At 42.0% G+C, this 12151-nt stretch overlaps 1 protein-coding gene across 2 annotated transcripts in view; it reads left to right on the top strand.

Annotated features, from left to right (window-relative positions):
- Positions 1-5411, top strand: part of TTC7B (tetratricopeptide repeat domain 7B) — a 124190-nt gene extending 118779 nt beyond the window's left edge. For both annotated transcript variants that reach the window (XM_066188654.1, XM_066188652.1), the window contains one exon: positions 4414-5411. In XM_066188654.1, the coding sequence (XP_066044751.1) occupies positions 4414-4635 (222 nt within the window). In that variant the 3' untranslated portion in view covers positions 4636-5411. The remainder of the gene's footprint in view (positions 1-4413) is intronic.
- Positions 5412-12151: the final 6740 nt, after the last annotated feature.

Raw genomic sequence — 12151 nt, 5'->3', positions numbered from 1 at the left:
ATGAAAAATTAGTTATTTACAGATTTTTAGTCCTATGTTTATTTGTCTAGATATGTGTTTTGCATTGACTGGTTAGTCATTATGACAGGTTAATTTGCAAAGAGAGAAAGCCCATCTGCAGAAAAAAGATACCTTTGCAGTGAAGTCTACACTACATGCTTATTTAAGCAATTATGGTATTATACAATTGCTTATTACGTGATGTTGTTCAGGTTCTGAGTCATGATATTTTATTAATAAATAGTAGTGCATCTTCTAACTGGAAATTTTATTTGAAGGCTGTAATGCTCCATTTGGAAATTGGAATTCATTTGAATGTTTTCCTTTTAAAAGATGCTTTCATTTGTCTCATGAACAAATGGGCCCTGTTTGACTGAACACTGTAAATAACAGCCCTTGGAGATATATTTGGGTGAAATAAGCAAAGAATAGCAGTTTTGTATATGGGGAAATGTAAAATGAAGTGTAAAGGAAATGACCGAGGGAGGAAACACATCTAAAATCATTGCCCAACAAGAGGGAGATTTTGTGACTCCAGACTGGGTGAGGAAAGAATTGGCAAGATCTTGAAAATAGCCTGTGGCAAAAGTTGGAAGCACTTTCCTCCCCACTTTGATTAATTCCTAGAGGGTTTTATTTTGTTAGGATGTGAAGTTTGTGTAGAACCTGTCTAGTGACAACAGTACCTCCCTGTCAAGGGCCGTACACAGTGTTACACAGTGTTGCTCTTTTAGAAAGCCCCTTTGGAGAGTCCCTGGAGGCTCTTGGAATTGCAAAATCCCTTTTACTCCCAGCTCTGGCTAGGCACTGTAAAGGGCTGTTGACCTTTCCTTGAGCAGAGAGCATCTGAACTCCACAGATCTTTGAGTACTGTTGATTATTCGAAGTGACTGGTATAAATATCAGCGGACTGGAGACATGAAGCACTGGTTTCATTGGTTGTGATGATGGCACAAAAAAAGTCTCTTTGTTTCTTCAGAGATTCTCTTCACTTTCTGCCTGTGCCATTTCTCATTAGAGTTCTCTCTCGGAGTTTTTTGAGTTACAAAATCAGCCCTTACAATGTAGAACTGGCCAAAAGAAAAATAAGGTTTGTCTAGAGAGTTTACAACATACAGACATCCTAACCAGAGAGAAAGCCTTAACAGAGGCTTAGAGGGGATCAGTGATTTGACAGGGAAAAAATCCACCTCAAAGGAACCCCAAAATTCTCAGCAAACCAAACATGGAGTAAAGTAATAAGCAACATTTATACTTAGCTGCAAAATGAAGAAGTCTGCACACATTAGAGGCTTTTATAACTGTGTTAGAAGCAAATGTCATACATTTGTTGTTCTTTCATGTGAAAGAGATGCAATAGCAGGAAAGATCCTTCTTTCTCCTGCAGATGCCAACAGCTGTCTTAAACACCTCTGTCAAGTACTTCAGCATTCTAAAATGTACAAAGAACAAATAGGTTGCCTTAGATTTCTGTAATTCCTTCAGAATTTAGTGGTTTTATATTTTGGCAAATGGATGTTTTCCTACTGACAGTTCTTGTTATTTACACAAATTACTGTATAGCACTTCTTCTAATTGATTCATGTTTCAAAATCCCTCTCATATTTTATCCTTTTAAAGATTTATAGAGAGGATATACAGAAAAGGCATTCTGCTTAGATTTTAAGGTAACATGCCAAGTCTTAAGGTGTGAACCATATGTCACTTAGTTACCCCTCTGTGTTTCTGCAGAGCTGATGTGTTGTTCAGGCCCATCTCCAGCCATAAAGCAGGGGACTTAACATTATTCTGTAGATAACTGTTGTCTGTACATCTGCTGCTAAATAGGTGAGGGCCAGAACTGGTAGCTTCGAGATTCTGTTTCTAGTTAGGAAGCAGAGGAGTGAAGGACTGGGATAATTTGTACTGATTTCTGGGAAGTCTTAGTGGAGTTTTGGGTTGGGACGGGGGTTAGTTGGGTGGGTTTTGTTGTTGTGGGTTTTAGTGGTTTAAGTTTTTTTCCTGAAGAGTTAATACGGAAAGCAGGCATATGCTGACAGCTGACAAACAGAAGTTAGCTTTCTTGGATGAGTGTTGGTGTGAGGTCACCAAAGGATATTGCTGCATGATAGACCTGCTTGCTCCTTCTGCCTGTGGTGTGTAATGAATAATAGAGCAAAGTCAGGCAAGGACTGCAAACAATTTGAAATGTTCTGTGCCTCAATGAAGTCATCTGGGAAGGGGATTTACAAACTGGACACTTACAATGCATGACATCTGACCATCATTCTGAGAGTTAATGAATTAGAGGGTATTTTGTGTTCTTTCTCTAGATCACTTATTTGAGTTCAGCCCACAGCTACAGTGTTCAAATGTCACTATCTTTTTAATGCTCTGCATGAAACAAGTCTGATTTTCTGTTTGTTCTTTGGGAGCAAAGCTTCTTGTCCCAGGGCTACCACCTGAGGCAGGAGTCTTCCACCCATCCCAAGCTAAGACACCAGTGAAAGACTGACTTTCAGCAGGCACTCCCTTGAGAAAGCTGTGTCCTCAGAACATGAGGGGACAGTATGCGACCTCATTGCCCACACAAGAGTGGTTCCTTCACCACTGCTAAATGCTAATTTCAACACTAATGCTTGTATTCTTGGGAAAGCATAACAGCAGGCAAACTGCCAGTATTTGCTCTAGTTCTATCACTTGGAAAGTCTCAGCTGTCCTTTTTGCCATACAGGATAGGGCAGATGTGACGTAATATGTGTCTCTTTCTATGAACAGGCTTATATCTGCAAAACTGGTTTTTCTTTGGTCTTGAAAAGAACAGCTTGTATCCTTAGCAAGCAGGGAAAATGGTCTGGCATATTCAAGAAAAAAGTATTAGCAATATTCCAGTAATTCACATGTTTAAATTAGTATAAAATATACATATCTGCACCCAAAAAAAGCAAGGCTTATGAAAATAGACTTTCACCTTGAAAAATAAGAACACTTAAATTTTATTAAGGTTAGGTGCATCGCAGTGACACCAGCTTGTGTGTTCCATCTCCTTGCTTCATTTTTTTGTAGTTTCACATCTGATACCTACCAGTCACTGACAATCATTTCACTGCAGGGAAAAAAAAAAGCACTGACCCTGAAAGTTATCCATTTTTTGCATTGGAAGTACTGTTCACTTGCTCTGAAAATGCTGACTCAATTGACAGCTCAAAAAAAGTCCAAACTCAGAAAAGCCCTCTAGCACCTTTATGTGAGAACATCTGCCAGGCTGATAGAAATTAGCCTGCCCTGCATTTGTTTATTCACTTGGCAATACTGTACATCACTCTTTCTATTGTTCTACAGAGCAGGGTGTGTTCATTTTTTCTGTAGGTTGGAGTTAACAGTCTTCCCAAGCTGAAGGTCAGCCAGGTGGGCACAATTCCAGAAACGTATGGTGGATAATTCAGGGGCTGCATAGAATGTCAGTACTTTCTAATCATCGATGCTTAGGTTAATAAGGATTTGAGAGACAGATGTACAGAGAGATAAAAGAAATTGTGGTCCAAGGAGTGGGGGCTGGGAGGGCAGAAGTCACAAGGCCTCTGTAAGCATGTAATTGGGACACCTCTCTGCAAAACAAAGATTTGTGGTCCATGTGTTTTGCAATACACAATCACAATGTAAAAATGCGTAATATCGTTAGGATTATTATAATCCCTAAATAAAGCTCTCTTACTGGGTCATTCCATGACTTTTCTGGCACAGTAACATAGCTGAATGAGATGGATGGAGATTTCCATGGCCTCATTCAGCCCATATCCTAGTGGGTTTAGACATGCTCTGGATTGTGTAGTGTTGAATTGGATCCCATCTCGCAGAGGAAGATAAAGGATCTGTAACAAGGATGCTCATGAGGAAGTTCTGTGCCTGCTGGTCCTTTGTGCATTACTGGGGCAATATTGGTCCCTCTTCCCGTTCCATAGATTAAATCAAGCACTTTGGTTGTTGCCCATTGAGTTGAACTCAGTCTTGTTACAGCCATCCCCGAATCCCCCTGGTGCCATGTGGTCTCAGGTGTTATAGGGCACCAACTGGGTGCTGAAATGCACAGGGAGGATGTGAAAACTTCAGGCCACACACCTTAGGACTTCAGGTAACTGGAGTTTGCACTAAAGCCCAGGTACTTCCTGCTTCTTGGCAAATAGGTGGAGTTTTTGTTATTTAGTCTTTGTTTCCTGTCCAAAACTACTTGACTTTGTTGGTGTGGAGTAGCTTGCTCCAGTCCTGCATCAGGTAATTTCTTCTCTTAAATTAAAAAGAATTAAATAAAAATTACATAGTCTAACACTTTGAGCCCAAGAGCTGCCTACCTTTATTTCACTGCAGTGACCTTGTTTGAGCTTCAGGAAAGCCCTACTGGTCAATCTCAGCTCTTTTCCCTTTGTTTTCTTGCAGGCTCTGATACTTCACCAGCTTGGGCGCTATAGCTTGGCAGAGAAGATTCTCAGAGACGCTGTCCAGGTGAACTCCACAGCCCACGAGGTCTGGAACAGCCTGGGAGAGGTGCTGCAGGCCCAAGGCAATGATGATGCCGCGACTGAATGCTTCCTGACGGCACTGGAGCTGGAAGCCAGCAGTCCCGTGGTCCCTTTCACCATCATCCCCAGAGTCCTGTGAGAGGGCACCTCCATCAACCGATTTTCGGTCTCGACTTCTGGGTGAGCAAACCCAGTGTATGAGACTGCCTGGTAACTGGTTAGTTTGAGAAACTTTAGAGCTACAGGTAACAAACTCCACTCTTTTGCAGGAAAGTGGCCAAAGCAGGAAGGTGCCACCATTTGTTAATGTCAGACTGAGAGGACAGAGTGGTGAGCCAGAGCCAAATCACTCATATCGCCTGCAGTTTTGCCCTGGTAGTTTTAAAACATCATTATATTGTTCATGGATGATGTGCCATATTTTGTTAGTGAAACTTGAGTGTTACATAAAATTATAATGGAATCAACTACCAATTGTAGAATAAGTTAAGATTCAGTGGCAGAGCAGACTATTTTTAACAAGGCTGTTGATAAAACCGTTCTATTCCTGCCTCTCAACCTCTTTTGGCCCAAAGTCAAAATGTGAATTTTCTGTTTCCATCTCTATTTTAGTCCAGGCCAGAAAATCAGTTGACTTCTTGTTTTTAGTCGTTAATAACTGTGATGTGTGGCTAACTGTTATCTAGAGCAAAGGCTGAGTACAAGAATATTTATATTTTACCAATGTATGCCTGTTACAAAAAATATATTAGTTATTTAAGTTTAACTTTTTTATGTGAATTCAGAGTTTATTTATCAATGGAAATATGTAAAAAGAAGCCTCAAATGGAATATTTACCGACATTCCTTATACATGAACCCACACTTGGCTAAATGGGAAGATTATGTTAATAATAAAATGATTTTTAAATGGAACCTTTCCTGTGTCCTGGTTAAGAATCTGGGGGAAATAGATGGCTTGTGAACACATTTTTATGAGGTGGCTGGCTGGACTTGAAGATGAACAACATCAAAATTAAATATTCTGAGGCCGGTTGAGAGAAAAGAAGCTGCTATACTCTTTGCCAATGGTACTGTTACCTTAGATTTCAGGTTTCCTTAAATCTTCACAACTCCTTTTTTATTCCTTCCACTCCAGCTCTCGATGAAGCCAGATTACACTACCTCTGCATAATACATGGACATTTACATACACCTTGGTAGTGCTTGGGAAAAGCATGTTAAATATTTATACAATATTCCTTGGGTTTTTTACTGTCTTCATAGTTCTTTCTCAACATCTTCTGCCCTTTGTGTCCCTTGAAAGAAAAGTTGGCTGGTTTAGTAGACAGATACTTGCCAGAGATTCTCTGGGATGTGTGGAGAAGAGTCATTGTTGCAGTGACTATTCAGGGCGCATGAGCAGTGTCCACTCATTTACAGTGTTGGGCGCACTTGGAGCCTGGGAAGAGTTCCAGGTTCCCCATTAGACTGGGTGCTCCTTGATACTTGGCTATTTTGTCTCAAGAAGTGGTTTTAAAGTGCTTAGCACAGGATAGCAGGTAATTCAGGGAAAAGAACAGAAAATGTTGTTATTTGTCCCTCACCAGAGCTTATGCCCTTCAAGCACATGAAGGATCCTCACTGTGACAGTGTGGGGCCCGAGTGAGCATCTTCAAATGGCAGAAGACTTAAACCTGGGGAGCTCTTCAGTTTTCCCCCTGGCATTTCAAATGCCTGTTAGGCTGAGGCTACTTTGAAATTGTATCTGCTTGGTATTTGGACCATATGTTCTCTGTAAAATGGACCAAAATCCTGTAATAGGTAATGTTTTCAAATCTATTTTAAAGGCAGTAGAAATTGTGTCATCTTGCTCACTGCGAAAAACATCAGTTTTGTTTCCCCATTTAAAGTCCCTGTTTGGCATTTTTTCTTCCTACTGTCCTTGGCTTTCTTTTTCTCTTTTCTATTTGCCAACTGTTCTCTTTCCTAGTCCCAGTTCGTAATTTGTGTTCTGGCCCTGCTGTCTTTTGGCACCCATTACATGATACCAAAAAATGGTGCAAAACCTTTATTTGTTTAATTCAGTTCCTCCTGAGCACTTTTCCTGTCCCAGTTCCATTAGTTAACTTGTGATACCTTTCACAGGAGTGCTGCTTCACAGTATTGACTCACCTTTTACTATAATATCAAAGCTTTTCTATCAAGGCAGTTTGCACCTAGATCTGAGGCAGGTGGTCTTTCTCAACAGAGCTTCAGACAAAAGTAGAGAATAGGAGAATTCTGTAACAGAATTCAGTTTCTATTCTTCTCATTCATTTCAAGTCCTGGCTTCTTTTGATAAACTCCCAATGTGGAAAGGTTAGCAATCTAATTGTGTCATGTCTTTTATTAGTGGAGAAGTTGTCACTGGTGTTGTGCATATCAGGTGAACCTGAATATCTGTTTCCTTTTCTTGCACTGGAATCAGTTTCACTGTAAATCCACAAGCTTCTACCTCTTGGGAATAGCCTCAGCTACCTATTTTTAAAAATGGATTATCTCTGTAAGGCTGTACATTTAGGAATATTCAGACAGAAGTGGAAATCCTTGCAGCATATGAATTAAACAGCATTGCTTGTTTAAACATAGTTTTCAAGTTAAAACAACAAGTTCCGAGGTTTTACAGCTGCATTTTTTTTCCTATTTTTAAGATGAAGTAAGAAGGCCAAGATATTTTTATATCTGTTTTAGTTGCTATACAGAGAGTTCTGCCTTTTGCAATCTGCTCTCAGACCACCATATCTTTTCAGTCACTGAAGTGAGGGAAACAATGCCCATGTGCACAGGCAGTCCTGGGAAAGTCCTTGGTGCCTGTGGGTGGGTGTCATCCTCGTGAGGGCTGCTCCTGGACTTTGTGGCTGGCAAAAACCTCCAAGTGGACGTACAATCTGTGTGTGCTCTTGCTCCCCCAGCCTTTGGCAGGAATAAGAGCTGCTCAAATGATCAGTAAGGTAAGTCAGGGACTGAAAACCACCCAGCTCCTTGATCCCTTGTCTCAAGGTTTTACTAACCTTCGGGTGGGAGCCACGTAAAGTAAAATGGTTATTAAAGTGCTTTGTTGAGCCCTTGTATCAATGTAGGGACAAGCTACACAAGCCTGAGATCTCCAGCCTTTCAACAGGGATTACATACACCTCTCCTAAATTCCAGTCTTAAAGACAGGAATAGGGGGTTTCAGAGGTGACTCCCTTTATTCTGCAGTGTGCTTGTGCTACCCAAAATGATTAACATTTGCTTTACTAATCATATGCTGAAGTGTAGCAGCAATCTCTGTTGCACTTGATAAAAGGTTTGACTCTGCAGTGCCTACAATAAGAAGATTTATCATTCAAGTAATTGGTAAAAGTTCGTCTCTAATTTTGGTGCAGATAACCATTTTTACTCTGCGATTTATTTAATTTCTACTTTTGCTTTCATGATTGATAGAGAATCACAGGAACAAGAGAAGCAATCCAAGCAGAACTAATCCAGTTGTATCTTTGAAAACTTTTGTCATTAATTATATGCATTTTAAACATCAAAGCTATTTTTAAAATTGCTTTAATTTTCCTTGAAAATCTGTTTTTTCCTGAGTAGACTCTTCTACTCTGGAATGATAGCAGAAACTTGGATATATTGGAGTCCCAGATTTACCTTGCTAATTCTTTGTTTGTTCAGTTGTCAGTTGTAATGGTATTTTTCTCACAATCACCCTTTCTGTCCTCTAGCATCAAGTTAAAAAGCTTATATGCTAAACTACACTTTGAGCAAGTACACTTCTCAGCATTTCATTTATTTGACCTCATCACTTCCAAACTACCTTTTCTGATCTCACTGATGGGCCATGCTGGACTGTGTTACACTTCCACATGCATCCACATTATCACAAAGACTAGCTGGTAAGGATTCTACTCATGGACAAAGGGAAAGACAAGTAATGCTCAGCTTTTGTCCTGTGTGGCTGTCATTGCTGATTGTGTGAAATTTGCTGGGAGTTTCTCAGACTTCCAAAGCCAGCAAGCGGGCTCAAAGAAATGGGCAGCGAAGTTAAACCTGAGGTAAATCAGAAAGCTTTTTGGAAAGAGGAATGTGTGAGGGGTGAGTGTTGGTCAGACTTTGCTCCTCCCCACTGAAGGGACACATGTACTCATGTGCTGGTTTGTCACCACCTTGGTCACCTGGCCTTTCCAGTTCTCAGTTTAAAGCAGCTTTTTAGCCCAGGTGTGTTGTCTCTCCAGTTACTATTTCAAAGAGAGAAAACTGTACCTATTAATTTCTAAGTCCTTTGAAAAGATGTAACTGCTTCTGTCTGGCTTCTGTTCCGTGCCCACTCATGGGACAGACAAGCACCAGGCACCACCACCACCCTGGCATTCCCAGAGGGCAGCAGCTGCCAGGTGTGCTCTTCTGGATGCGTTCCTAAAGCACTGCAGGAGCACACAGCAAAGCTCCTGAAGGCAGGAGGGAGAGGACTTTGGCCTTTCTAAATATGCCTTCACTTAGAAAACTTCTTTGGAGGGACTGAGTGTAAAAACCTATTTTAGACATTAAGGGGTTGATGAAATGTGTCATTGCTGTTCTGAATTCTTTTCCTTTGTGTTCTTACATGAGGCAGGGATCTCTGTAGGAGAGATGACCCTTGTCTGCTTCATCCAGGTATAAATCTCTACAGCCTGCTCCCCCTATCCTCATTGGGAGCAGCATGACTGGCTCTTAGCTCCCTCTCTACCTCTAGAATTGCCTCTCCAAGGATGTGACTCTCTTCAATATGAAACTACTGAGGGCGCCCTGTCTATCTGGCTGGAAAAAATTAATCAATTTGATGACAATTAAATAAGGTAACTTCTTGGTTATTACCACAACGACATAGCTTTAAGGGCATGCAGGGTTAGTGTTTCTCTGTTTGTTTCTATAGCTGAGCCCCTTCCTCTGTGAGGACAGTAAAGCTGGAATCTGGTGGGTACAGCTGAGGAATAAATGTCTGATCACCACGTGGGCCCCTGGGCTGGCTCCCAAAGAGAAAAATGCACCTGCCTACCAATTTTTGAGCGGATGCTTTTTCTACACACAAGCATGCACATGCTCACAGTTACAGAGAACCATGCCACAGGTGCATCTTACACCTGTGGCAGAGTTTTGAGAGGAAGTTCCTGTACAAGTTCACTATAGCTCCTGTAAAGCTGTCTCCTCTATAAACAGGCTTTGGGGTTTTTTTACAGGTAGTTGGTTGTGCCGGAAAAGGAAATTCTGGCTCCAATTTTCACTTCCAGTGCGTGTCAGATGTATATCAAACAACGAACCTGAGACATTGTTATTACTAGTGCTGACTTTCCTAAGACTGTTGTTTTCCAAACAGCACCAACTACTAATGTAGGACTGGAGGGGGCAACAGAGGCCATAAAACATGCCAAGTTGCTTTCCTTTTGACTGTCTTGCAAAAATAGCTCTACTGAAAGTAAAACAGCAGTCTTCTGACTGGAAAAGTATTTTTTTAAGGGTCCCTTCAGAAATGGGTTTTTGTCTTTCTTCTTTTTTATACTGCAGTCTTTTAGGATAACTAACTCCTGTGAGCTGCAATGAGAACCCTGCAACCTTCAGGGCAGGTCCTGTGTCCAAAGGACCCAGCAAGTGCCTTCACTGACACAGGACCTACTTGCTCTTAGACTAAAATCACTTCTTCCCAGACGTGTCCTTCAGGAATAAGTCCTGCTTGCTTGATGATCCCATTGCCCCACTTGTGCAGTGGTTGCCCAGGCTGGTGGCCAGCCTGCAGGAAGCCGTTTCGAGGACTGGGGCTCCTGGCCACCACCCTGCCTCGCCTCACAGGGGTGCATGGGCTGGCAGCAACATGTGGAGCAGTAAATCACAGTACACTGGTTTGGAAGCAATTGTTTCACGGTGTGTGCTGAGTCAGCCACACTGCATCTGAGAGATTAAAAACAAAAAGTAAAAAAAGTAGGCCCAAGCTCCTCTGGCTTATGAAAAGCACCCAAGAGGGCCGACCAGCACATGCAAACAAACCTTTGTACAGCTTCCATCTTGTGCTTATCAGAGAATTCTGCCATGTTCTTCATTGTTTGTTTTAGGTTTGAGGCTTCACGTGGAGGACCACCTATTGCAAGGCTGAGCTTCAGCAACAGCAAGGGTTATTCAAAACATGTTTTGAATGCCAGGTTATGGTGCAATTTCATCTCATGCCTGACCCAAACCAAGCAGCTGCTGTTCAACAGGAGACCTATCCCTGTGTTTGCTTTGCTCCTGTTATGTGTGGTTAGTGTGAGGCTACAGGGTGAGCCAGACAAGCCCACTGTGCTCATGGCCTTTATTTTTGGGGTTGTTTTTTCACTGCAGAGGAGGCAGTGGAAGTGGGGAGGTGATGTGAGCCCATTTCAGAAGTAGATAGCAGTTAGGTGGGTTGGATTATGTCTATTTAGACTCTGCACTATTGTTCCCCTCACTGTTTTCATCAAATGCTGAAGTAGGGTAGCAGTTCCCACCTGAGTCTCACCCACATGGGAAGTAGTTTTCCCATCCTGGCCACAGAGCACCGAACTTGCCTTAAGAAGCACAACAGGAAAGAGCGCGGGAGGTTCTGTTCCAGCAGAGATGCCTTTGCTGTGAATAGTAGCCTGATGTATTATGCTAATGATGTCTCTTGTTACATTACAGTTTGAAAAACAGAGACTGGGTGATATTAGAGATGCTCAGGAAAGTTAAAATATACTACATGTTTATGTGGATGTTTCTTGTTCAGAAATAATGTAGACTTTGCTCACTGTAGCTTACAAATGCACTATGAGAATTTGTAAATTGGTGTCTAACAGTAGCTTAGACTTATAGCTCCCAGCCTTGCCAGAATGGCCAGAGGAAAGGACCACAGATCCTATAGGTCACAACTGAGAACACTCAAAACAACTCTTATGGCCAACATACCTCAGAGCATATCAGCCTCACCCTGTATTTCTTATCTAGGATTCTTATCAGACCTTGATTCCCTCTCTGTAGAGGATTTGAATGAGAAGTGATGCTATTGCACAACTATTTCCTTTCCTGGCCCCAAAATGGACTTAAGTTGTAATTCTTGGCCATTATCACCACCAAACATTCAGTACTGTGTATAGTGGGTTGCAGTTTTTGAATCATTCTCTTGCCATAGGCCCAAATTAGGCCAATGTTAACACAGGGCTCAGGCACACGAAGGAGAGACTGTCCCATCACTCTGGCTGTGCTTGTGAGACAGCTCTGTCAGCATCCAGCCTTCACAGACATTTCTAAATAGGATTTTCACTGGGACTGATATTCTGTGAAATCGGCGATTCAGCCTTAGCTACATTTTACTTCCCACGATGCTGATATTGATGCTCTTCTCCTGTTCTGATGCTTCAGCCTCCTTTCTGTGCAAAGCCCACCGTGGCTCACTGACAAGAGCTGCCTCCATCCTGCTCTCTGCCCTCGATTTCCCATTTCACTGGGACATGCTGAACAATGCTCACCAACGGCTTTTGTGTCCTGATTCCTAGAAGAAAGCATCCTCCTGAGAGCAGCTCACTCGGCCTGAGACACTCAGGCACAGCGACAGCTGCAGCCTACATGAAACAGGGGTGGTATAAATAGCTTGCAAGAAGAGGGGCAGGAAAAATTACATGGTATGGCAC

Source organism: Chamaea fasciata, unplaced genomic scaffold (genome assembly GCF_029207755.1).
Source record: "Chamaea fasciata isolate MVZ Bird 193981 ecotype frontalis unplaced genomic scaffold, bChaFas1.0.hap1 SCAF_7, whole genome shotgun sequence".
Lineage (NCBI taxonomy): Eukaryota > Metazoa > Chordata > Aves > Passeriformes > Sylviidae > Chamaea > Chamaea fasciata.
Note: the sequence above shows the minus strand (reverse complement) of the source record. Positions and strands in the feature narration are given on the sequence as shown.